The sequence below is a fragment of the Tauraco erythrolophus genome, chromosome 2 (assembly GCF_009769465.1).
Source record: "Tauraco erythrolophus isolate bTauEry1 chromosome 2, bTauEry1.pri, whole genome shotgun sequence".
NCBI lineage: Eukaryota > Metazoa > Chordata > Aves > Musophagiformes > Musophagidae > Tauraco > Tauraco erythrolophus.
This window is the reverse complement of record NC_141466.1, coordinates 78,143,896-78,171,222: the sequence shown is the minus strand read 5'-3', so window position 1 is coordinate 78,171,222 and position 27,327 is coordinate 78,143,896. Positions and strand designations below refer to the sequence as shown.

At 38.7% G+C, this 27,327-nt stretch overlaps 1 protein-coding gene across 1 annotated transcript in view; it reads left to right on the top strand.

Annotated features, from left to right (window-relative positions):
• The window catches only part of UTRN (utrophin), a 366,325-nt gene that overhangs the window by 261,991 nt on the left and 77,007 nt on the right, over window positions 1–27,327 (top strand). Inside the window, exons 54-58 of the mRNA XM_086631518.1 lie at window positions 5,833–5,962; window positions 17,522–17,790; window positions 20,166–20,312; window positions 21,766–21,844; window positions 26,927–26,987. Of these exons, the coding sequence (XP_086487644.1) occupies window positions 5,833–5,962; window positions 17,522–17,790; window positions 20,166–20,312; window positions 21,766–21,844; window positions 26,927–26,987 (686 nt within the window). The remainder of the gene's footprint in view (window positions 1–5,832; window positions 5,963–17,521; window positions 17,791–20,165; window positions 20,313–21,765; window positions 21,845–26,926; window positions 26,988–27,327) is intronic.

The window sequence follows — 27,327 nt, the reverse complement described above, 5'->3', positions numbered from 1 at the left end:
CATCTCTTGACTGCAGCGTGTCCACAACATCACACAACTTGGTGTCATCTGCAAACTTGCTGAGGGTGCAATCGATTCCACTGTCCAAGTCGTCAACAAAGATGTTAAATAGCACTGGCCCCAGTACTGACCCCTGAGGAACACCACTCATCACTGGTCTCCATTTGGACATTGAACCGTTGACCACAACACTTTGAGTGTGACCATCCAGCCAATTCCTTATCCACCCAGTGGTCCATCCATCAAAACCATGTCTTTCCAGTTTAGAGACAAGGATGTCATGCAGGACAGTATCAAATGCTTTGGATAAGTCCAGGTAGATGATGTCAGTTGCTCTTTCCATATCCATCAGTGCTGTAGCCTCATCATAGAAAGCCACCAAATTAGTCAGGCAGGATTTGCCCTTAGTGAAGCCATGCTGGCTGTCACCAATCACCTCCTTATTTTCTGTGTGCCTTTGCATAGTCGCCAGGAGGATTTGCTCCATGATCTTGCTGGGCACAGAGGTGAGACTGACTGGCCTGTAGTTCCCTCGGTCTTCTTTTTTTCCTTTTTTAAAGATGGTGGCTATGTTTCCCCTTTCCAGTCAGTGGTAACTTCACCAGACTGCCACAACTTCTGAAATATGATGGATAGTGGCTTAACAACTTCATCTGCCAGTTCCCTCAGGACCCGCGGATGCATCTCATCAGGTCCCATGGACTTGTCCACCTTCAGGATCTTTAGATGGTCTCGAACCTGGTGTTCTATCTTTCACATAGAGATGTGTACTGAGACCAAAATATTTTCAAAATTTTACTTTAATGTTGTATTAAATAGAGTCTGCTGTGAAGAAGCAGCATTTAAACGTGCTACTCTTATTTTGTTTCTAGTTGATTCTTTAATGATGCAGGCAGCTGGCAGAGACTCGGTCACAACCTGATCCCTGTGTGATCTTTATAAACAATTCCTATGTCCGTTCTTGAAGTCCTCTCAATTATCCTACTTATTCTCCCCATCCTATTATATGCCAGAGCAGATTTTTTTTCCATTTTATTTTAGTGTGCAAAAGTAACAGGAGTTTTTCAAGCGCTGGGTGCAGAATAAAGATGACTAAGTAATTAAACGCTACAGGAGCTGCTGATTGGCACATAAAGCTACAATGTGATAAACTGATATGAGTTACAATAACGTGCATCTTTACTTCCTTGAAAGAGTGCATAATGAGACCTGATTTAAATATGTTCTGTTTTTAAGATACATCCCGTGTGTTTTCTTTGAAATTAGCTTTGCCTTCATCTGTTGGAACTATTAAGCCGATCTGTCTGCTCCTTGAATTATTCTATACAAGACTGTACAATTCAAAAGAGAAAAAAAGGTGCTGTATATCAGGAGTGCATAATTTTGTAAGCCTACTTACTACACTCAAAAAATAATTTTAAGATGCAGTTGAAGGAAATAGGTGCTTACAGGATACACTAAACAGTGAAAAATAATGAATAGCGAAAGTTTTTCTAGCTTTCTTATTTTTCAAGAGTGGAAAAGGCTTCAGCTACAAAGTGTTCCCAACAGAAAATTTGGAAAGCCTTGGTTTAAGCAAATTCCTTGTCTATAAATTCAGACAGTAAGTTAAAAAATGTTAGCTTGTGAGAAGAGTTAGTTTTTGTGTTAGAAATCATAAGCATCTCTAATGAAGAGAGGGCAAGCAGGTTAAATTATCTTGCTATAACAGAATAAATGGTATATAATTTCCAAAGTTAAAATAGGAAAAACATGTATTTCACAATTACTGAAAGAGGAACAAATTAAAATGGAGAGTAAATCATTGGCTCATGGTTGTAAATCAGGGAGCTAACACTTCTTTGTTCTCTTCCCTGAGAGGAGTGTGTTAGTGGGGTCCTGGGTTACTCTGCTACAATCAAGTAACTTTGAAGGATGTTCCTCATACCTGAGAAGTAAATGCTGCGATGCTGTTCATAGTTGTTGCTTTGTGTCATGCTGCATAAAACATTTCAAGAGTGTAGTTTTGTGAGCCCCTGTCCACTCACCAGTAGAAGAACTTTTTCAGGTCTCAAAGGAGGATTTTTTTAATTATTCTTGGCTAGTATTATTTAAAGTCAGCTCTGAAAACTGTTTGTGTTGACACTGCATCAGCACACCAGATTTTACGTTTCCAGGGTTTTTTTCCCCTTCTTTTGTAAGAATCAAGAATGTCTAAAATTAGTGTTTGTTTCTCCAGGAATCTTTAAAAATCCATGCCCTGGTTTATGTAGGAAATAAGACTGAATTTCCAAATGCAATAAAACTGTTGGAAGCATAGATGTTGGATTTGGTAGTCTGTCACCTGTCAGGTTACTGAGGGCAGTGAAGCTTGCATTTTAAACTATTAGCTAGACAGTAATTGTAAACTTTAGAATTGTAGTATGAAATACGGTGGGATGAATTACTGCCAAAGTTGAATGCAGCCCTTTTTTCTATGACCAATATATCTTTAAAATATCGTTGTACTTTTGTAAATATAAAGGAGCATCATGTGGGGAAAAAATAATTGTGCTATTCATGTGCTCAGCGTTCACATTTTCGTTTTACATTCACGTCTGCATACCCAACAGGACTCAAAAAATACTTACATCCATATGTTTACCTGATTAGTGGACAATTTCAGTGACAAGTTTTGAGATGCCTCTCTTCAGTCTTTTGCCGTACCTTCATTTATTATTTATTTAATCTATACTAAAACTCCAGTACTAATTTTCTCCCTGAAAAGTATAGCTAGCTACAGGGAAAGTATTCTTCCTCTACCAAAATCTGTACTATACTCCAAGCTGTATGAATGCTTTAGCTATTTTAGTCCTTAATGACAAACAAGGGGGAATGAAATGACAAAGTAATATCCTTCTCTCCTGAAAGACGTGCATCCATTCTGAGTAGCCACTGGGGAGATATCTTTTGCAAAGCTAAATAAAGCACCAGAATACGATTGCCCTTCTTATTATATAAAAGTCTTTAATACAATAATAGAATTCAGTATTGCAGCTTTTATGTTCCTTGCTGGGCTTTTTATGACTTTTACTCTATAGCGTTCTTGTAGATGTGATTTTTCCAGTGAAATCTTTCTTCAGTCCACTCAAGACAGATGGTATTTGAGCTCGAGATTAGATTTATAAGTGAGTTTCTTTTTTGTTCTGATGCAGAGAGGTTTTCCTGGAAGGACAAGAGGGTATTATTGATATATTTGGTTATTCTTGCATCATGTACTCTCATTTCTGGTCTTGTTTATTGGCAGAAAGAGAGAAACAGGGAGATATATCGAGTATCACTAAGAAACAAGGAATAAGGTTATGCAAGTCTTGAATGACTGTTCGAAAAATTATTTTTGCATCTGTGGCATAAGAGAAAAATGTATAAGCCATAATGTAAGAAGTCTGTGGTGTGCTCAAGATACTCTTCTTTGCTACTAAATTATTTCAATATTGTTATTTAACATGCAAGGTTTCCTTCATGCTAAAAGATTTCTTTGTCAAGATATATTAATAAGGAATACCATGGATGACTTAGAGTTGATGGGCCAAAGTCTTAAAATCTTTGTGTTGTCAACCTCAATTTGAACAGCTTCAGTGGTAGGGGTGGTGGAGGGGGACAGAAAATTAAATCCAAGGTCTCTTAGGACGCACTTGATTGAAGTTTTATTGAAGGTGATCAGGAGAAACTGATGAACACAATATGTGAAGGTAAACAGGAGAGACAGAGCAAAAGAGATCCATCTCTGGATTATTTCTAACTGCTGAAATTTCTTAGTAGGCTCAAAAGCTGCCATAGCCTTTTCTTTTATGCTTTGGAGATGTTTGAGAAATTGCGTAGATGGGAAAAAAAGTAATACTAGAAGATTACTTATTTCACACTGATGTAAAGTAATCACCCTTCTATTTCTGACAAAATCTTTGAGATTAAAAGTTAAGATTGTATTTCAATGTTGCATCCACACAGGCTCTACTAAACAAAAGCTTTTTAAATGGGTAATTTTTGAGCATCAATTGCACAGTAGTGATAATGGCTTCCTACCTTCCTTCCTGAAACATTACTGAATGTTTTCATGATTTGTAAAATATGGATGATTTTGAGGAGTCTTATTCTAATGTGTTTTATATGAAATTAAAATATTTATACATACTTTGCTGATTTGAAGGAATTCTTCAGTAATTTTGCTTTTACAATACTTCATTTTTTTAAAAAAAAAAATTTTTTAGAAGTAGAACTTGGTTTTTAAATTATAATTTTTGTTTCTTATTAAACATAGTATACACTGAATCTTACAACGAATAAGGCTTATTCTTCTTATTGTTATTATTGCTATATAAAAACATGTAGAGGTAACACTGTTCTGAAGAGTTTTTTGTATAAGGACGGTAGTTAATGGTTGTTGAAGATAGGACTGTATAATTCAAGTTCCTAAACGGAATGGAGGTTAACATATTTTCAGTGATTAGTTTTTGTTGGGGCTTGGGGTTTTTTATGTAATTTGGAGCAGAAGTAGAGTGAGAAGAAATGGAAGGATTTGAGAAAATGAGGGGAATAAAAGAATAAATTGAGGGAGAAGGGGAAAAATAACATCTTGCCTTCTGCTAAGCTGAAGTCAAGAGGTAGGTATTTTTTTGTGTTTGTGACATCAAGAGGCTTACTGATGAGAAGGTAAGGTAGCATTTGTGAGACCTTCATGGTAACTATTTGTCGCAATTTTCTGTAGTGGAAAGCAGTCATTTTGTTATGTAATGTTATGAAGACTGACTAACTGCTTTTCTTGAACTGGAATAGGGCCTGAGCAAATTGTGTCAGCAAAATAAGCCTCAATTTTTAATCAGAGCTAAAAAAATAGATTGCAAAATTAAGCATAACACTTTAATAATGTTTAAAGTATCTTCTTTTGTGTTTCTATTGGTAGAAAGTAACACAAATAAACATGCAAAAGAGTTTCCTTCTAGATGGGACAGATTTATACTTGAAAAAAATGAATGGAAGAAAATGCTTTATAAGAAACATTATAGCTGACTACTAATGAATGCTTTTTTTAAAAAAAAAGGTTGGTTACATTTAACCCTTTAAAAAAAGTCCTAATTATTGGAAAATTAAATATCCTGAAATTCATTTCCATTAGCTTGAAAACGTCTTAAAAAGAATGATTTTTTATTTTTTATTTATTTCTGTGTATGAGGTGCAATTGCTACTGCATAATCAAGCTCAAAATGTTTTTGGCTAGTTTGAAGGATATTTTTTCTGAGTGTATTCTTATCATAAAAGTTCTGTTTATGTCTTCTAAATTTTAAAGAATATTAATAAATTGGAGACACAAATAAGAGAGAGCATTTTCTAAGGAATATAAAGTACTTTTGCAATTCTTTTTAGCTGTTATGAAATTATATTCTGAAGTTTCAGTAGATGCAATTTTCTCTTATTACAGCTACCAAAAAAGAAAAAATAGTATGTTGTAGTAATCTACTATACATTGGCAACCCTTTTAAGAGTAATAAACCCTTTAATTTGACTTCTTTTTTTTTTTTAAGAAGTTGAATTAGTAGTTTCAGTTTCTGTTAGGTGAGTGTTTTTAAAACCTACCATCATCATCTTTTTTGTGTTCAATTCTTCAAGTCAATTCTATAAAAATTTCCCTTCTAGCCTTAATTAATTTCTTACCATTTCTGTTTTGTAAAATCTACAGTTTGTCTTGCAGTCCGAATGACATGTTGGCTATTACTCATACGCTAGACAGGTCTGGTCAGGAAGGTGAAAACAGAGAAAATGATATAGTATCTGTTGCTCACAAGTTACAAACAGCGTTCTTCTTTCCCTTCCCAAAAGGCACTGAGGCGTGAACTGAAGGATAAAGAGCAAACCGTTCTCAATGCTGTGGACCAGGCACGAGTTTTTCTTGCTGACCAACCAATTGAGGGGCCTGAGGAACCAAGAAGGAGCTTGCATTCAAAAACAGGTCTGGAAATACTCTCCTCTGGGAGTGGTTAAAAGGAAAGAAAAAGGACTTACATGTCTCTAGTACATATTTTATATGCCAATTACTTGCTTTTACCTCAGAGTTTTCCAAACCACATCCTGATTGCCTTTATTTTAATGATTTAGCCTCAAAGTATTGCTACTATGCTTTACAAGTACTCACATTTTAATGGAAGAAGTAGAAAAATCTCTATTTCGTTTTCCAATTTTTGATTCAAAACACTGAAGTTTTGAAACAAAATGGAATGGAATCAGTTCTGTTCATTTATTTTTTCTTAACACGGTACCATATAAACCTTAAATGTAGTCAGAATAGTAGTTCATGGATACATGTATATATGTCGTCATTGCAACGTTTTGTTCCACAAATGGAAACCACGTGGGTTTGGTGGTATATCAAGTTAGAAGTAAAAGGAATCAGCTTTAGGAAGGCAGTCATTAGAGAAACTTAGATTTGAACATTAAATGAATTATTATTAAGGAATAAACCACAGCTATCCTAGAAATGATATTTGCATAGAATTTGTCGAGATATTTGTCTATATTGCAGACCAACAAGGAGGTAATAATTTTCCTCCACACACCACACCCCCCATAATTGCAAAATAGAAAATATACCAAATACTGTGTAATTAAGTCCTAGTACTATGTTTCTGATATAAGCTACAACATTATAAAATCTTACTTTTAATTACACAAGAATTGTTCTTGGAAAAGGTAGTAATGTGCTTTTATAGAAATATCAGTTGTTGTAAGATGTGAATAATCTATTGTTCTGTATAATTTGCAAAATTACAGCATAGCTGCTTGTATCAGGAGTTAGTTTTTTCTTCCCATACGTCTTCCTATACACCTCCATAGCAAACTTTTAAAGTTTGTTCAGTGGAAACAACTAATCTTCCCTGCATCCATACTTTGTGTTATTTCCGTGCAAATTTTTATGCAGTTTCCTATTCTTTAGTTCAACTTAGTGACAAAGTTTGAATAACTGGTGATCAAAGCCAATGAACCCTTTTTCCGTGTAGTTAGTACTTAGCTGCTGTAATGTATCTTATGACTTCCTTTTTGAACTCTTAAATCTTGAAAACATTCTATTTGTCTTTACTCTCAAACTTATTTGATATACTGGACTCTGATGTTTTAGTTAGTCTAAATCACAAGCAAGCTTGCAAGCTGAAAAATAAGGAATGCTTGCTTTCTATTTACTTATTCTTGACTCCTTCATTCCTGTCTCCTTCCCTCCTCATTATGACTGCAGGTCACACTCAGCTTCTTCAACAGGGCAATGAGTGATGTGGGAGGATGGGAAGGTGTTGAGTCCATGATCAACCTAGCAGTTTCTTTCTGCTCCTCCTTTCTTCTCACATCTTTCCTCTGCCTCAGCGTGGGCTCTCCATGGGGAATATCTGCCTTGCCATGGAGCTGCTCCTCCTCCTCTGACCTTGGTGTTCCCTCTGCTGCTTCTTCTTTTTATTCCCTCCTCCTCCTTCTTTGATGTTTTCTCCTATTACTTAAATATGCTATCCTTGAGGTGCCACCAACGTGGCTGAGGGCCTCAGCTGTGCTCTAGGGTGGGTCTTTTGGAGCCGACTGTCCCCAGCATCGGGCAGCCCCAGCCTCTTCTCTGAGAGACCCCTGTGCCAGCAAGGGGGCAGCTGCACTCGCACCCGCACTGAGTTGTGTTGTGCTTTCTGTAGATTAATAGACTTTCAGGCCAAAAGGCGTCTTTGAATCATCTGCTTTGATCTCTTATATATTATAAGCTGTTAAATTTCACTGAGGACTGAGTCTACTAAATTTTTTCTGACAAGTAATGCCATCCATCTCCAGAAAGCTGCGTCTCTGGATTCAAAGACATCCAGACACACACAATTTTTCTTCTGATGAACCATTTTCCGTGAAGCCTGTGGATGCAGGGCTTATGTTTTCTTTTAGAATGTTTATTTTTTTTATTTTCTGTCAGCTTCGCCATTACTGTTATTCTCTTCAATAGATTAAAGCTGACTCATTAACTTCAGTGAAGTACATTTCATATTGCTAAAGGGGAAAGAGTGTGGTTTTGGATTTTAAGCTGACAGGCTGTCTTTAAAAAAAGTATTGATGAGCAGTACACAGCACTGTAGGGTCATGATTTGAACATGTTTTTGACTGCTTTTATGACACAATAGCAAAAGCTTTTTTTTTAAAAAAAATCATAATCTCATTAGTTGGAAAATCACTGTTTCTTGAGTCTAGTTCTTGCTCTGTGTGATGACAGGGGCGTGTAAGGGGGAGGGTTAGCTAACTCAAAGAGGATAAAGGTTGTAAAATCACTTTCTATTTTCTTTAACCCTTCCCTTTCTATCCACCTTCTCCCCACCCCTCGATCTGTTCTTGCCAGGGAGGATATTGTTGCAAGGACAAAGAATGAGAGAGATTTAGGAGCAAACTTATAAGAATCAGCTTTGAACTTGACTGACCGAGACCTATTTTTAGGACCTGTGCATGCGTACATCCATTGTTCTGTCCAAAGAGAATATTTGTTGTAAGATGCCTTATGATAACCCATTATTGTCCATAATGTTCTTCAGCTTCCAGGAAACCTCCTTCTAAGTTAATTTTATCTCCCATCTGGCTTTTCTTCTGATTTTGTGTTGTCATGTGTTTCGTAGGGAGGTCCCATCACAAAAAAGCAAACTTCACATTCTTTTTGCCTTTGAGCTGCTTCAGCATCTGAATGAAGCTGATTGATAAATCACAGGCCAGCTGCTGATTTCTGTAGATGGACAGGATAAGGAAATTGGAAAAGCCCACATTTGTAGCTTTGTTGTCACTTGTCCATGGTATAGGATAAAACTTAGATCTAAAAATGTTCATTACAATTCTCTATGGCATAGTTACAGTTGGCTGTTTAGAACCCTGTACTGTTAGTGAAGTCACAGGCCATGGGAAACACAAAGGAAAGCAGAAATAATATTTTCTGTCCTCAGGGTTTTATGAACTGATGATACGGCTTTGCTGAAATTCTATCCTTAAAATTCTACTGATGCAGCGAGGGAGTGGAGAAGATAATCTTTTTTAGGTGATAACATAAACTAACATCCTAGGAGATTACCACAGGCCATTGCACTGATTCTCACTGAAATAGTGAATGTTTCCAGGAGTCTGCAGTATTGTCGAAGTACTTCAGTAGCTTCTAGTTGTCTTATGGCAGTCAGATTGCTCGCTTCAAAAGCTGTTATCTGGTAGCAAAGGTTGTTGTGATAAACACGTCATTTAAAATTAAGTATTTACCATCTGTTATCTCGTCTTATTTGGAAGTGTAGAAAACCCCATAAATCACATCTGTGTTACAAGAGAAATATATTAATTGGTATCACTGAATTACATCCATCTACTTTATTTAGACTTTTAGACACACAAGTGAATATGTTGTTTCAGACTTTTATTTAAAGTCGAACTCCTTTGCTTCCTGCACTGAACACATTCAGATAAATTCTGTGCCATAATTTTTACTCTTAGCAAGGAAGATCTGAGTGGAAATAGGCAAGTTACTGTTTTCTAATGCATATAGCAGTCAGCATTTCTATTCCCAATTCCTTGTGCCTGTCTACTAGCTATCACACACCACTGGAATAGTTTTTTGTTCTCTGCTATGCAGCAGGGCTGAGCATGAAGTCTTGAGTGTGAAAATTAGAAGAAATGCTTAGGAGAAGAAGAGGTTATGGCCCATGGGACATCAGTGGAATCATGCCCAGAAACTACTTACACTGTTTTGAACATTGCTGCCTGTATTTTGTTGCAGCTGATTCACTTGTGACTTTTGAGAGTTTCTTTATAAGATTAGAGAAACATACAGTTACCCATGAGAGAATCTCAAACTGAGTATCTCTCTCCTTTTCAACTAGATCTCTTAGTCACCCTACAAGTTTAGTCTGCCTGGGTAGAGCCTTGAAAATTCTTCCTGTAGAGCCTACATGGTTGCCTGCTTGGAGTCATATTAGTAAAATTCAAGGAAATTGTTTCCATTTGCTGAGTGATGTGGGGTGCAAACTCAGAGGAGTTTTAAGCCTGAATTTTTAACAGTGAAGTATTGGAAACAGGCTGGCCTGAGGCCATAGTGGTTAATTTTATTATTGTTTTTTAACCATGAGGACCTCAGGATATAAGCAGAGTTATATTCATTCTTGACCTGTATGCTATATTGTGACCTGGTTTTAGGTGAAATACGGGTGGAAGCTGTGTTCTTAAAGTTTAATCGTTGCCTTGTTTTAAAGACTCCAGAAACCAGTAAAGCTTTGTCTGCAAGAGAGTTCTCAGTTAAGCTACTAGCAGCGCTCATGACTGATGGATGTCAAAGATTAGGACCTTGTTTGAAAGAAAATTCCTTTCTTACATTCTAGAGCAAACGTAGCTCAAAAACTATACAAAAGCTGTGTATGAGCCTCAAGAAAGCAAACTGGAAATTGCAGAATATTAAACAAAAAGTGTATAGAGGAGAAAACAGTCTGAGCAGACTTGCTTAGAAGGTTCAAAAAAGTTCAGAACATGCATGTTTTGAAGTTCTGTGTTGTTCTTATAGGATGTCATCAAGTCAAGGAGCGATCTTTTGTGCTGCCTGGCTTGTCTTTATTTTCTGATTTCGTATTGTTCTGGAATAAAATAGATGCCTTTGTTTTGTTTTGAAATGCTGTTAGGGGATGTATATCTGTCTCCTGCAGCCTTGCTGAGGAGCTACCTGCCATATGTGCTGTGCCAGAAAAAATCTTTATTGATCTTTAGAAGAAATAAAAAGCCTGTTACAATCTGCAGTCGCAGTGCTTTGGAAAGAAACATAGATTTAATTCCTTGCTTGCCTAGAGTAACTGGGATACAGTGGTGATAGCCTTCTCTCCATTAGTACTCTCTCTTCAACAGGAATTGGAAGAAGATATAGTAGCTTGAGGAGGCTATAACCGTACTGTTATATTTGGATTTTTCTGGGTTTGTGGCAGGAGCAGACTAAAACTGAACTTCGGACTTCCACTTTGCAAAAGTCCTGTGAACTTGCTTTGGATCACACCATTTATTACAAATTGTGGCTTGTTTTTAGTGAAAAGTATTGCATGTGTTTTGATTATATTAACAAATTACCTGGTTATCCTGGATAAATTCATGGTTCTTAGAATTGCTGTAATCTTCATTGGTTTTCTAGAGATAGGTGCTTTTCTCTTTTAACTAGAAGCTGTTTTCTCTTTGTTTCATCCTTCTGTATCTTCCCCACCAGCAACCACTAGGAAATATCAGCAACTATTATTAAAGGATATGTATATTTGCTAGCACTAGCACTGTTCTCATCTGACTTGATGTGGAGCCCATATCCAAGCTCTTTCCAGAAGTATTCATTCTACATGAGGTTAAAAGCTTTCATTTTCTCTGCTTTTGCAATTCTATCTTATGCAGACTAAAGATAATTTGTCTTTTATCCTGCAGACTTTCCTCATTCACTTTTTATTTAATTATATTTCTCTGGTTTGAAGAACTTTCAGTTTTGATAGAAGTAAACCTAAATGACTGCTTTTTCTTTGTTTTAATATGTCACCCATTGTTTTTTGCTGCAAAGATTGATCGAACCAAGGAAGAGACAGTGTTTGACTTAATGGAAGAGGAGAGGACATGAAATTAGCTCTAGTTCTAGTATATGTTATGAGGAATATAGCAAAAGTGAAATGAAATTAATGTAATTGTGGCAAGATGGAAAGAGATCGCTAGTTCAAGTCCACATAATGAGGATCAAGCAAAGTTGCTTAGAATCAAAACTCCTAGAGCCAGCAATAGTTCAAGGGATCTAAAATAAATTCTTAAGAAAGAAGAATTTTCTTCACGGATGAACTTCCTGGGTAATTATTCTCCATTTATGTAAGCATGTAAGGAAGCTATACACTGTAAAGTTCAGGCTTGAAAGTTTTCCTTCCATGGCACTTTGTCTCTACTAGAGACACAGAAAAGCTGTTGGTGCTTTTATTGCTTCGTTTGTGATGAAAAAATGCTTATTAAAATCAAATCAAGATTTGATCAGAAGCAGATTTTTTTTTCCTCTTTCTCCCCAACTGCAAGGTCAGTTAATATCTTTCTTCTCTGATAAACAGATGGTCCAGTGAATATAAGCTTTTCTTACTTTCTGAACAGCTGCTGAAGTAGAGATAATGTAATAAGTACCATTTTAAAAAGAAGGGGCGGGGTGGGGTGGGGAAGTTGACCATTGAGAAGACTTTATATGAAGTGGGGACAAAAAAGCCACAACCACTGTGTAGCATTTTTTCACAGCAAAAAAAAAAAGAACTGTCTGCAGTGTGTGTAATGACAGACTGGTGAAATGAATTCCAAACTCAAAGAAGAAATGCTATGCAACCAATATCTTGGGGAATGTGCTATCTTGCTCATTAGTAAGTTGGTGTTTCATGATGGAAAGCATGAAGTTATACAAGATGTATTTCTCTCTTAAATGAATAGATGCTGAATGGTTTTGTAGCTCATAAAAACATATGTTTTGCTTTATTTCCCTAGTAAATTTCTTCTTAGGGCAAGTTTACAAGCACTTCCAAGGCTTTTGTAAAATAAGGCAGTCTTGCAATGAATTAATATTTTTCAAATAAAACGTGTGGCAGATACCCTTGCACAATGACACTGATTTGACAAATAGTCTTAAAAGACATTTTGGGTTTTAGTTCTGTTGAGATACTTCTTCTGTTGAGATCACCCCAGTCAATCTGGTATTGTTTTCCCTCTCAAAAGATATGACTAGTCTGTCATGAGTAAATCTGCCTTGCTTTATCTGGCCAGACAAATAAAATCAGGCTGCTGTTCCCCTCTTCTATTCCCATTTATTGCTACAGCCACTTTTCCCCTTATTGCTTCTACTGGAGCGAGAAGCACTCATTAAATCTGTTGTGTCAGTACCTTGATGGACAACCAAAAAGTTTTGCAAGATTTTCACCACTTACTAGAGCTTTCAGTATGTTCCTTGTCAAGTGATTGATCATTTTAAATGACCTGCTAATAATCTCATTTAGAACTGTTAAGCCCTTCCAACTTCCTAATTTTATGCGGAATTGGTAGGTTTTGGCTCTGATGACAAGTAAAGGATGATGCAAGCTCATGATGTTGGATAAAAATGGCAAATTGCAGCTTTGCATATATGTAACTTCTACTTAGGTCAGTTTCTGGGTATGATGTCACCTATATTCACATGACGCCAACAAAGCAGGCTTCCTCCACTAACTCTGATATTTTCTGTCTCAATTTAACAAAGCTCAGTGTTCCTTTTCCTTCTGTAAAGTGTTCCAGCTATAGGTGCTCCCTTAATCCTCATTTAAAGTCCTACAGCTTTTACTCCTGAGGCCTGGTTGTCCTCAACCTATAGTTGTGTCATAGGATATCATAGGGTACCTCAACCTCTGTTCCTCAACTCTGCTACTGTGTACGACTTGCCTGCATGTTTCAATTGAGCTTGATCTATAGATTGTTCACTGTCCCTGTGTCCCTGGACTGTAGTGGATTTTCGTTCATTCATCAATGGTATATTATTATTCTTAAAGGTGAATAATTCCAAAATTACTTCCAATAACAACTTCTTTGATACCTTTATGTAAGCAATTTGTAGCTGTTGGTTTTTTGTTTAAAACAACAGCTTTTATCTGAAAAGTTTTTTTGCTTAGAACTTAAGCTTTATTTCTTTTCCATTTTCTAAAATCTGTTACAAAGCTTGGAGTGAAGAGCATTCCAGAACTGGGTTGTCCTATAATGTATTTTATTCTATTATGAATTTCTGGAATTCCAGAGACAAGGTACAATTTATCACAGTCTATCTTTGGTCTTCATCTTTATTCTGGTCTGTCAGTACTGCAAGTTGTGGGTTACTGCCATGTCTCTGTATCCCAGAGCTACACACATAATTTATATCCCTTTGCATCTAGTTAGGCATTGCTGGCTTTTGTCACAACAGTTCCTCCCCGAATTCCTTTTCTCAAATGCCCTCTTGCCATTGTGGTATCCCTAAGCCTGGCTAGCCTCTGACTTTGTAAGCAGAGTACACATGAGCAATGCTCTCATGTTATAGCTTATGACACCCAGCGAGTCACTGAAATATATTGGTAAGCTCAAAAATTCTTTTGTCCCTCTCAGCACCACTCTTTTTTTCAAATGGATCTCTGTTTTTTTAAAAGAGCATTTCTAATTCTAGAAGTCAAAACATACTCTGCAACCTACAGCCTAGGTATTTGTCTCCCTTCCTTTGGTGATGTTGGCTCTTGTTCGTTGTCCTTGCTTCCCATTCTCCTTTGGTTACCATTGGTGGTAATGTTTTCTCCTATGTAACCACTTCTTAGCAAGTTGCCTTGTGCTTTTGGGCAACACTTGGTCATTTGGCAACATTCTCTCCCTCACACACCACCAATTAAAATGCCAGACATGCCTTGTGGATTGTGTTACTGAGTACTCTTCTAGTATTTGTAGTCTAGTACGTACCAAGACTAATATGGGCTAACAAGATTTGGAAAAACTTTTTAAAAACCCAAACAAATACATAGAATTGGTGGACAGAAACTCTGGTTTTGGTCCAAACAACTCCTTGTTACTTTTACATCTAGGAAAAATGCGCCTGCCTTTCTCAGCAACAAATTAAATTTTAATCACAAGCATACCATGATAAACCTTTTCCAAGAGTTTTATATAGGAGTGGACAGGAGGCCAGTTGGCTTAGTTTTGGTGTATGTCACATCTCTCTCCCTTCTTTTGTTCTCTGATTCTGCATTATATCAAGTTTCCTCCGCTCGTTTCTCTGCCTGCAGAAACCACAAGGTTGTTATGTAGAAGGCGAGACTTCTGAGACTGGCTTTGTTTGTTTGTCATTACTGAAGCAACTCTTCCCTAGTGAAAGAAGCTACCTGTGACTTTTTTCAGCAAGGCTACTCTGAGCAGTAGACAGCAGGACCTGCTGGGAATGTCTTAAGGTTTTCTTTTTAGCTTTCTGACTGTCTGGGTCTTGCTCAGTCTTGAAGACCCAGGAAAGGCAGCAAGTTCTCTTATTGATAGACTGCCGGACTAGTTTGCAGAAATCATCTGTTGTGGAGAAGAGATAAGTCACCAGCTGACTCAGTTCTTGTTGTCAGAGAGGCTGAGGCATGCCTATGGTGCGGAGTTCCGTCTGATGGCTTACCAGGGACTGGGGATTTAAATATAAGCAATTTACTGAAATAATTAGTATCATTTCCTGTGACTACATCCTGAGGTTGTATTTGTGCCCACTTTGGCTTTCCTTGTTCAGTGACAGCTGGTCTTGGCTAACATGAATGAGATTTCCATGGTTGTTGGATTATGTGGGGATTTAGACACATAACCTAGAAATTTGTGAGAAATAGTTCACTGTAAGCTTGGCTGTTTTTTAGTCAACAGGTTCACTGAACGTTTTTAGATTTGCAAAAACTATATAAAACAACCTTTTAGAACTTTATGTTAACACAGGAAAATGCATATAGAGCTGCAGAACCACTCACCACATGGTACTCAGTACACCTTAGCTTTTGCTAGCAAATAGGAAGAGAAGAGGTATCCTGGTGGCAGGGTGAAAGGTGGTGGTGAGCGAACCAAGAACAAAGCACTGTTCTTGTTCTTTCTATGTGAAATGGTCCCCAAATTGGGACCTGATGAGGTGCATCCCCAGGTCCTGAGGGAACTGGCAGATGAAGTTGCTAAGCCGCTATCCATCATATATGAGAAGTTGTGGCAGTCTGGTGAAGTTGCCACTGACTGGAAAAGGGGAAAGATAGCCCCCATCTTGAAAAAGGGAAAAAAAGAAGACCCAGGGAACTACAGGCCAGTCAGTCTCACCTCTGTGCCCAGCAAGATCATGGAGCAGATCCTCCTGGCGACTATGCAAAGGCACACAGAAAATAAGGAGGTGATTGGTGACAGCCAGCATGGCTTCACTAAGGGCAAATCCTGCCTGACTAATTTGGTGGCCTTCTATGATGAGGCTACAGCATTGATGGATAGGGGAAGAGCAACTGACATCATCTACCTGGACTTATCCAAAGCATTTGATACTGTCCCACACAACATCCTTGTCTCTAAATTGGAGAGACATGGGTTTCATGGATGGATCACTGGGTGGATAAGGAATTGGCTGGATGGTCACACTCAAAGAGTTGTGGTCAACGGTTCAATGTCCAGGTGGAGACCAGTGACGAGTGGTGTTCCTTAGGGGTCAGTACTGGGGCCAGTGCTATTTAACATCTTTGTTGACGACTTGGACAGTGGAATTGATTGCACCCTCAGCAAGTTTGCAGATGACACCAAGTTGTGTGATGTTGTGGACACGCTGGAGTCAAGAGATACCATCCAGAGGAACCTTGACAGGCTGGAGAGGTGGACCTGTGAGAACCTCATGAAGTTCAACAAGGCCAAGTGCAAGGTCCTACACATGGGCCGGGGCAATCCCAAGCACAAATGCAGGCTGGACAGAGAATGGATGGAGAGTAGCATGGAGGAAAAGGACTTGGGAGCGCTGGCGGATGAGAAGCTCAACATGAGCCGGCAATGTGCGCTGGCAGCCCAGAAATCGAACTGTATCTTGGGCTGCATCAAGAGAAGCGTGGCCAGCAGGTCGAGGGAAGTGATTCTGCCCCTCTACTCTGCTCTCGTGAGACCCCACCTGGAATACTGTGTTCAGCTCTGGAGTCCCCAACGTAAGAAGGACATGGAGCTGCTGGAGCAGGTCCAGAGGAGGGCCACGAAGATGATCTGAGGGCTGGAACACGTCTGCTATGAAGACAGGCTGAGAGAGTTGGGGTTGTTCAGCCTAAAGAAGAGAAGGCTCTAGGGAGACCTTCTAGCAGCCTTCCAGTACTTCTTTAAGTACTAGCCTATAGGAAGGCTAGTAAGGGACTTTTTACAAGGGCGTGTAGTGATAAGACAAGGGGCAATGGCTTTAAACTGAAAGATCGGAGATTTAGATTAAATATAAGGAAGAAATTTTTCACTCAGAGGGTGGTGAGGTACTGGAACAGATTGCGTAGAGAAGTTGTGGATGCCCCATCCCTGGCAGTGTTCAAGGCCAGGTTGGATGAGGCTTTGGGCAACCTGGTGTAGTGGAGGGTGTCCCTGCCCACAGCAGGGAGGTTGGAACTAGATGATCTTTGAGGTCCCTTCCAACCCTGACCATTCTGTGATTCTATGATTCTCTATTGCAGTTTCCCGTAGGGAAGAACAATCTTTTATTTCGTCCCTCTGTGCCTTGAAAAGTGACAAACCACCAATAAACTGCCTTTGCTTTGCAGATATCATAATACATGAAAGTCAGGAATAGTTTCCTGTCTTCTCGTCAAGCTTTATTTTGTCATTAAGAGCGATTAAGGTTTACTTCAGTTATGACAAGGTGGACTTTCTTCTACCTTGTACCCACTGAAAAAAATTATCTGGTCTTGCTCACTGTCTTGAGTGTGTACCACAGGAACACTGTCTGTTTAACTAGACAAGAATAAGAGAAGAAATAAACAGTCTAAACTTTTCTTTCCTTCTGCAGAGTTGACCTCTGAGGAGAAAGCCATGAGGATTGCCAAAGCTATGCGTAAGCAGTCATCAGAGGTAAAAGAGAAATGGGAGAACCTAAATGCCAGTGCCAGTATCTGGCAGAAGCAAGTGGACAAAGCGTTAGAAAAATTGAAAGACTTGCAGTGTGCCATGGATGATCTTGATGCTGACTTGAAGGAGGCTGAAAACGTGAGGAATGGCTGGAAACCTGTGGGAGACTTGCTCATAGATTCATTACCAGATCACATTGAAAAAACTACAGTAAGTGTGGAACTCCTTGGAAATATTTAGCCTGTGTGAGAGTCAAACCTCTCTGTTCTATTACCCCTAGTCATGTTAGATATGTATACACTGTATACTTAAATTCTCATGTACAGTTTAAAGTGCTCTCTAAAGACTAGATCTGAGGTCTTAAAGAAAGTCCAGTGTTGTGCCACATTCACTGGATCAGCTATGATTGCATAAGTACATGTGATCAGCAAGCTACAGATGCATACAGAATATAACATTCATTACATGAAAAAAAAATCATATTCTAGGATTTAAATGTTTTCCTGATAGAAATACTGTCTAATCTATGGTTAGGACACGGATGTGTTTGGAGTTTTGCCCAGACACTGGAGTATGAGCGAGCTGAGTGAGCTATCATCCTGGCAATTGACAGCAGATTCCCCGCCTTTTTGTAGTGGTGAGCTGTCAGATCTGTTTGGCCATCATATATAGTTTTCTTCTTATGGAAACACTTAGAGCTCTTTCAGTCATACGGAAGTATATACATAGTTTTAATTTTTGTTCCTTAACATTCATAAACCTCACGGCTGTTGTCTATCTTAGCTTATATGAGTGAAAATTTGTATTTGCTTTTACTTTAGCCTGGCTTCTCTTCAGGATTATTTCAAAGTGAAGAACAGATACTGCCGAATAATGTTCTCATGGGCATACCAGTTCTTGCAGCCAGGGTTCCAGGCCACCCATGCAGGAGTCAGCACCCCGAGGCTCATGATGGGTAGTAGTCGTTCCCTACTTATCTGCATGGGTTGGGTAGGAACCCAGTAACGCAGAGCTCCCCAGAGAAGAAATACCTTCTGATAACTAACATTGTTCAGGAAAGCTGACTGGAAACAGCACAGTGCTTGGGAGAGCGCCTGAATATCAGGGATTCCAGGAGAATACATGGTTATGCATGTGTAGGTGGAGAAAATTGCTGTTTCAGGCAAATTTAACAGTTATCACGAAGCTTCTATTTCACAAACACAACTTTTCAGTTTTTAAGCTCAAGAATTAATATGGCAAAATATTAGAGCACCCTGGAGTCATGTACTTGACCATCCCTGTCTTCAGCATGGGACACCGATGTTAGAAGAACAAAGGGCCATGGGCTGCAAATAGTTTCCTTCAAATACTCTTATACACAGCCTGTGGACTCACATGAAATTAACATAGGGCTGCATTATTTCACATATATCAGTGTAAGTATCCTCATTCTCCACAGTTTGTTGTTACATTCAGGTTTAGTGGAACCAAAATCTTTAAAACAAAGGCAGCCAAAGGTGATTTATATCCAGACTGCTGTTGATTTGAGAAAAGTGATGCATCTCTTTCTCTCCCTCTTAGATTTTAATATGAATACTAGAGCAAACATTAAGAGGCTATTGCTGAATAGGTCTTTGTTCTTATGTTAAGAAGTGATTTGTCATATTTTTTGATGGCTCTTTCCATAAAGAAGAGTAAAGCAAAGTCTTTTAGATTTGCATTGCTATGGAAAAACTGAAACATCTGCTGAAGTAATAGGGGCCTGGTGGCTGTCCAGAACCCAAACGCTTCATTCTTGCCAGTAGGTTACCTCTGTTCCTGGACCTGATGAGAGAGAGATTTTGAAGGGAGGTAAATAATTGCATTGTCCAAAGAAAATATTTTTTCCAGTTGTTTTTGGCTTGTTTCATGATGCTTAATCACACCATTTATAGGACTGAACAATTAACTTCTCACAGCAAGAAGGACGTTTGATGCATCTTTTCAACTGTAACTAAAACTTGCATCAATTTTGTCTTAGTACTGCATTTAGTTCCATTTGATTCAATAAACCTTTTTCTTCTTTTTAATCATTGTAATAGTTTTACCCTACAGTTCTAATCAGGTAAAACATCGTACTCCTTTTCCTTAAAAGATACATTCCTTCACGCTTTGTTAATTCAATAATAGTTTCTAAATTGAATTTTTGTCCGCTGCTTAATACTAGAAAAGCATAGTAACTGAACACTTTTTTTTTTTCTTAAGAGCACTTGACAGGCTCTATGCTGCTAAAGCTCCTGATAGAGCGTTGCTTATTTCCGTTCAGAAAGAAAAGCTCTAAAGCCGTATAGCATGGCTAAAAACCTTATTTAAGTTGTTTCATGGGCACAATTTGGATAGGGGCATTTGGGTAAATTTCATACTGTTTTTCTCTAAAGATAGATATGAAGGAGTTAGTAAGAACATTGAAGTGGGTGAACTTTCTTTGCTGGAGAACTAAGCTGTGTACAGCTGTTCAGCATAAGGTGCCATGTTGGTCAAGTCAGCACCATGTTGAGTTTACGGTGGCTTTTGTGCGGCTCACACGTCTGTTGAACGTAAATGCATGCTTCTTACTCTTTTAGGCTTTTAGAGAAGAAATTGCTCCCATCAACTTGAAAGTTAAAACAGTGAATGATTTGTCCAGTCAGCTGTCTCCACTTGACCTTTATCCATCGTTAAAGATGTCTCGTCAGCTGGATGATCTTAATATGCGGTGGAAACTTTTACAGGTATTCTTCTCAATGTGTACAGCAGGGGGAAGGGAGGGATGCTTCTCATACTCTTCAATTCTCTTAAAAGATGTGTTATTAGCATTTGTTCATTATTTCCATCTTCAAAGTGTTCCTTTAGCGGCACCGAAACAACAAAGGGAGCTGTCTTTCCTTCTGTAGCTTGACCAAAAGCTTTTCTTTTCAAGCTGTCTCAGCAGTTTACACATTCAGGAGGCTTCATTAATTTCTGGAAACTAGTGGGGACTATTGCTGTGTGGTTTTTTGTATGTCTTATAGCAGTGTTTTTTACTGCATAAATCATTGTTACTGAAAACCGCTATACATGTTTCTGTTGTGTTTCCAGCTCCAGTAAAAGCTGTTTCATTTTGGTTTGGTTCAGTTTCTGCAGGGAATCCCACTTCAAGTGACTTAAGTATTAGTAGAGCTATAACGAGACGTGAGGAACGGCATATTTAGCATTATACAGTAGAAGAGAGCATGCTGTGAGAGAGATTCATATTGCTTAGTTATGATTATTGTGCTTAAATGGTCTGAGAAAGATAAATCAATGTGCCTGGTTACAGCTCAAACTCACGCACAGTTTCACAGTGAATAGTTTAATTAAGTTTCTTACTTCAGTTAGAGTTCATTTATCAATTTTTGCACTTTCTCACTTTTTTTTTTTTTTTGGTAGGAAATACTGTAAGTCAGCTGCTATTTATTTCTTTACCTGGTTTCTAAGGGGGATGTTAAGTCTCTGAAAGAAATGGGGGAAGGATGGAAGATCTTATCACCTCTCTAGCTGAGGGTAGTGGGACTGAATTTTCAAAACCTAGGCATCAGCTTCTGGGATAGTAGTTTTGAATCAGTTACTCCTGAGAGGCAAAACTATTAATGTGTTGTATCAGTCCTTCCCTTTCCTAATGTAATTTGGTAGTGGGTTTCTTTTTTTTTTTCTTTTTTTCTTTTTTTTGTATCCTCTTAAATTGAGGTCACTAAGCAGCCAAACTGCTTCTGGGTGTGCTAGTGCAGTTTCAATTAATAAACCAGCGGACAGTCATGTCAGCCAGTGAAGTGATATCTTCCAAAATGGTTCCATGCTGGAAAGGCAGCTGTGAGATCAATAAAATCAAACTGAGACCTGCTGACTACAGAAATTTAGACAATGGAAGGGTTGGGAGGAGGTTAGAAACTTCAGCAGTTGGCTATAGTCACCATGAAACTACTTTTGTTTGTTATTGATCTGCAGTACTCTCATGAGAACACTGCAAGATATGAACATGACCTTCATTAAGCAAATGAAAGAAAAAAAGTAGCCTTGAATAGCTGGATGTCAAATAAATGTGATGACACACAGACAGCTTTAGTTAAATAAATTTAAAATGAATGGAAACAAGTGTTTTTATTATCATGGCCCTGATGTTACGAAGTAAATGCAATGTAAATTTTGTGTATATGTGTTTACATGTAGGTGTCTGTAGAGGATCGCCTTAAACAGCTACAGGAGGCACACCGAGATTTTGGGCCTGCATCACAGCACTTTCTTTCCAGTAAGTTCTTTGAATTAATAGATGCATGTGAGCTATGATGGCTTTCCCAAACACTGACTGTGCTTTACTCCAGGTTTCCCTATGTCTCGAGGAACAGGAAGTTCCCCTTTCATGTTGTCTACCTTCCTGTTTTTGTAGGGGTGTTTCATCTTCTGGAACTCCACTGACAATCTCACTGACATGCTTCCCTCAGAGACCACTGCAATATCTTGCTGAGTTCACAGAATCATAGAATGGTTTGAGTTCAAAGGGACCTTAAAGATCGTCTAGTTCCAGCCTCCCTGCCGTGGGCAGGGACACCTTCCACTAGACCAGGTTGCCCAAAGCCTCATCCAACCTGGCCTTGGACACTTCCAGGGGTGGAGCATCCATGTCTTCTCTGAGCAACCTGTTCCAGTGCCTCACCACCCTCAGAGTGAAGAATTTCTTCCTTATATCTAATCTAAATCTGCCCTCTTTCAGTTTAAATCCATTGCCCCTTGTCCTATCACTACATGCCCTTGTAAAAAGTCCCTCTACATCTTTCTTGTAGGCCCCCTTTATGTACTGGAAGGCTGCTAGAAGGTCTCCCTGGAGCCTTCTCTTCTCCAGGCTAAACAACCCCAACTCTCTCAGCCTGCCTTGATAGGAGAGATGCTTGAGCCCTTGCATAATCTTCGTGACCCTCCTCTGGACCTGCTCCAACAGCTCCATGACCTTCTTATGTTGGAGGCCCCACAGCTGAATGCAGTACTCCAGGTGGGGTCTCAAAAGAGCAGGGAAGAGTAGAGGGGCAGAATCACCTCCCTCGACCTGCTGGCCACACTTCTCTTGATGCTGTCCAGCATACAGTTGGCTTTCTGGGCTGCCAGCACACATTGACGGCTCACGTTGAGCTTCTCATCAACCAACACCCCCCAAGTTCTTCTCCTCAGGTCAGCTCTCAATTCATGCTCCACCCAGCCTGCATTTGTGCTTGAGATTGCCCCGACCCATGTGCAGGACGTTGCTCTTGGCCTTGTTGAACTTCATGAGGCTCACACAGACCCACCTCTGCAGCCTGTCAAGGTCCCTCTGGATGGCATCTCTTCCCTCCAGCACGTCAACTGCACCACACAGCTTGGTGTCATCAGCAAACTTGCTGAGGGTGCACTCAATCCCGCTGTCCAAGTTGCTAACAAAAATGCTAAACAACACTTGTCCCAGTACCGTCCGTTGAGGAACACCACTCGTCACTGGTCTCCACCTGGACATTGAGCTGTTGACCACAACTCTTTGAGTGCGACCATCCAGCCAATTCCTTATCCACTGAGTGGTCCATCCATGAAATCCATTTCTCTCCAATTTAGAGACAAGGATGTCGTGCAGGACAGTGTCAAATGCTTTGCAGGAGTCCAGGTAGATGATGTCAGTTGCTCTTCCCTTTCCACCAATGCTGTAACCCCAACATAGAAGGCCTCCAAGTTTGTCAAGCACGATTTGCGCTTAGTGCAACCATGCTGACTGTCGCAAATCATCTCTTTTTTGCCATGTGCCTTAACATAGTTTCCAAGAGCATCTGCTTCATGATTTTGAATTATGATTGCGACCCTCGTTGCTTTGTTCTTTGTCCTCTTTTTACTCAAGGTCCGACCTGTGACTGTACCAGAATCTTTGTCTTCATAATCACATCTTCTCATCCTCTGCTATTTCTTTCATCAGTTTCTTTTTCTTCCACACTAACTGGGATGACATACATAAAGAACTGCCGGGATCTTTTTTTATTAAAAGCTTCATGCCATACATTCCTGGGACTTCAAAGAAAGGGGTGGGGAAGGCAAACCTGCATCTTGCATCCTTGCATCTTTTTCCATTCAGTGAAAATTTTAAAGATGTAAGTCTACATATACTCCCATATACTGAGAGGGCAAAAGCAGATGCTTTTTCACTCCCTTGTTCTCATTTGGTTTATTCGTTACAGATAGTTAGATTGTGATATCAAGATCCATGTTGATTTTCTGACATTCTAGCCTATCTGCCATCATCAGAGCTCATGATACAAAGTGTTAATCCAATCAACTCTCCAGTTTTTAGCTAAGGGCTTCAATAGTAAAGACAAAATTATTGTGGGAGTTGAGAAGTGAACATAAAAATGAGCAGCTCCGTCCCAGAGATTCTCAAGTGCTGTATGTCACTGTATAGCTGAAGAGCTAATGCAATTTAAAACTATAAATAAATGTGGATTTCTTCTTGAGTACATGACAACTGTGTTCTTACTTTAAATTGACAACTAGTTTTTCAGTAAACATCATAGTAAACAAGATGCAGTGTCTTTAAAATATTACAGCTGCTATGCAAAATGATTCCTAGAGCCACATTGTCCATTTTTTTAAATGACAGAAGAAAAAAAAAAATCAGTGAAAGAGTCCACATCTAAAACAAGTAAGTCTGCCACTCAAGGTTGGCTGGTTTTGTTTGCCTTGGCCTGGATCTTTTCCTTGATTTAGCTTACAGCATGTCACAACAAATAATTGCAGTCACAAGACCGAGTGGAGTGGTGAACTGGCTTCGTTGCTGGATAAAACATTCATGTTATTCATTATGTCCAAAGAGACTATGCTGTACCTTATCAGCATGCCTCAGCCTCGCTTAGGGCATCCGCTCCAGGTTTAAGGGGACATTCGGTTTGTGTCACATACAAAAGTCAAGAAGGGAAAGTTTCCAGAATGCTTTGCTGGTAGACAGCGCAAAGAGCTCTAGCCAAGTACCACAGTCCTGCGAAACCAAATAATGTGCAGTTATCCATTTAAATAAGTTATTGAAAACATGCGGCCTCCTTCCCTGCACAAGCTACAGCAAAAACTTCTTAAAAAAAATAGTCTGTTTTAAGAGTTTGGACTAGACAGAGTTACAGAACTTAATACGTACATCTTTATTATGAAGTGAGTTAAATGAAAGTCAGGAATAGTAACTTCAAAAGGAAAGTAATAAAAAAATCATTAAATCTGGAAAAATGAAGGTTTTATCCTGACAGGTTGAAATAGTGTATGTTCTAAATCAAATTTTTCAAACCTTTTTAGCAGCCATAAATGACTTCCTACTGTGAGGAACAAGTAGAGCAGTAGTGAATAAAATAACCTCAAACTGCTAAAGATGAGATCATTATATGTATGTCTCGTGCAAATCTTTATCTTGAAAGTTGCACTTCTGAATCAGAGGGGAGGTTTTTATCTCTGCTCATTTGACAGCAGCTATTTTAAATTTACCTCACGTATGTGTTACTCTTCCTCCAAATCCTAACAAGAGACCATAGCTTGCCATCACATCATTTTCAGCTGGCTAACTCCCGGTTGTCATTTAATCAGTAATCTGTGCTAGCAGTACACCTATTTCTACCTGTTCGTCAGTCAGAGAATCATAGAATAGCCTAGTTTGGAAGGGTCCTCAAGAGATCATCTGGTCCAACTTTTCATAGGAAAAGGAGCCTTGATGCAATTATCTAGCACCCTGATTGCAGTATGAAACTCTGAAGCTGATGGCTACCTTCATCTATCTGGTTGATTTATTTTTTTTATTTTTTTCAGCTTTATGAATGCTTGAGGATTATTTTTTAGTTAACAGCCATTGTTTAAGCATTTAGCCTTTGCTATGTTTTTTGTTTACCAGGTGACTACCTACCTTCTTATTGAAAATGTTATATTCTTCTTTAAATAGTGGTATGGAATTTTATCTTTTTTTTTTTTTTTTTTCCCAGTGACTGATGTGGTTTATTTGATTCTTGTAGTTTCCCAAACATTCTTCTAAGTTAATCTGTCTTTCAGTACATTAATGTTTTTTAAAATATAAGACATGAAATTTTGTGTAGTCCAGGAGAGGGTCGCAGCCATTAAAGTGCTCAGGGAACAGCCAGACGGGACCAGGACAAGACCTGCCTCTCTAGCAGCACCAGCCTATGAGGCTTACACAGACCTTGAGAGGTCTTAGGCGAAGAGGAGAGAGTTACTTTCAAATGTGTGGAGTTTTTTTTCAAAGAGAGGCGAGCTCTAAAGTGGGCTGTGCTTGCAGAAAATTACATTAAATGAGAGTTTAATTACTTGAGATCCAATGTGGGTCAAAGCTGTGTTTCATTTTACCAGGTTTTTAAACAGGGATGTTAGAACCTAAGAGTGGGCACTCTGTCTTGGAAGTGTTGGCATATGTGTACAGTATAAGTTCATCCCGTTGTACTGATCAGTTGTTCCTACCTGTTCTTTCAATCTCTGCTTCTATAGTGAATCCAGTGAAGTGAGTTTCTTCTATGGTAAAACTCTAATTAACCAGGCGCTAGACTGGTAATTTCTGGTAGGACATATATGTATCTATGGTTCTTCAGTAAATAGCTGCTTTTAAGTTGTGCACCAAGAGTCCTACTGGCCTGGACAATTTTTACCCTTTTATCTCCTGGGATCTTTAGATAAGCAGAGTTGTAGTGTCATGTATGACTTCCTGCCTTTTGCAACTCACTGTGCAGAAGGCGTCTTGATGTTATGGGTGATATCTGTTGGTGTATCAGGCTAGACTTGCATAAATTCTGCAAAGATTACTTCTGTTCAGCAAGGAGTGCAAAGACGGGTTTTAATGCCTTTTTTTGTTGATCATGCAGTGTTAATCAATATTAATTTGAGTTCCAAATAGGAGCTAGGGGTTGTAACTAATAAAAATAAGGTTGATATTTCTCATTTTTGCTCTGTTGCAGAGCATTGATTATAGTACTGGAAGCATTTCTTTTCAAAGCTTAAACTGGTAATAATTATATGGATGTAGAAAAACCAGTGTCTCCATTTTCCCTGGATGTACAGCTTGCTTGCTCAGAATTTGTTATCCTTCTTTGAAGTAGAATCACCACACTTGTTTTATTTTCAGCTTGGCATCAAATAGATGCTTAGAATCATATTGATAGATTGCCGTCGTTGTTCCCTAGCTGATTTTCCAATTACTGAAAGTTGTCTGGGAAATTTTAATTGCTTCCATTTAATTTATTATAACTGGTTTAATTGTAAAATAAGTAAATAAAATAAAGATAGTTGGATTTTTTTTTAATTTCACAGATGTTTTCTAATAATTACCGTCTCTTTATTTCCTCAGCCTCAGTACAGTTTCCATGGCAGAGATCTGTTTCACATAACAAAGTGCCCTATTATATCAAGTAAGTTTGCCTTGGTTCTTTTTTTCTTAAGCATAACAAAGGGTGTTATCACCATAACCTGGAAGAAAAACATCTAAATAGTATCTGGAAATGTTATCAAGAGTTTCTTGACATAGGGTTATCCTGCATGTACTATATATTTGCGTGTTTATTGCTTTGTGTACTGTATGATTTAGAAATACATAAAAAGAAATCAATGCCAAACCCTAACTAAAACCCCCACTCAGATAGGAGACAGCAGAGGCGCTCCAGTGTAATACAGTATCGATGTTCAAACTAGACTTGTTCTTATGTTTGTAGCTCATCCAGAGTATAAACTGTAGAGTAAAGGGAAAAAAGC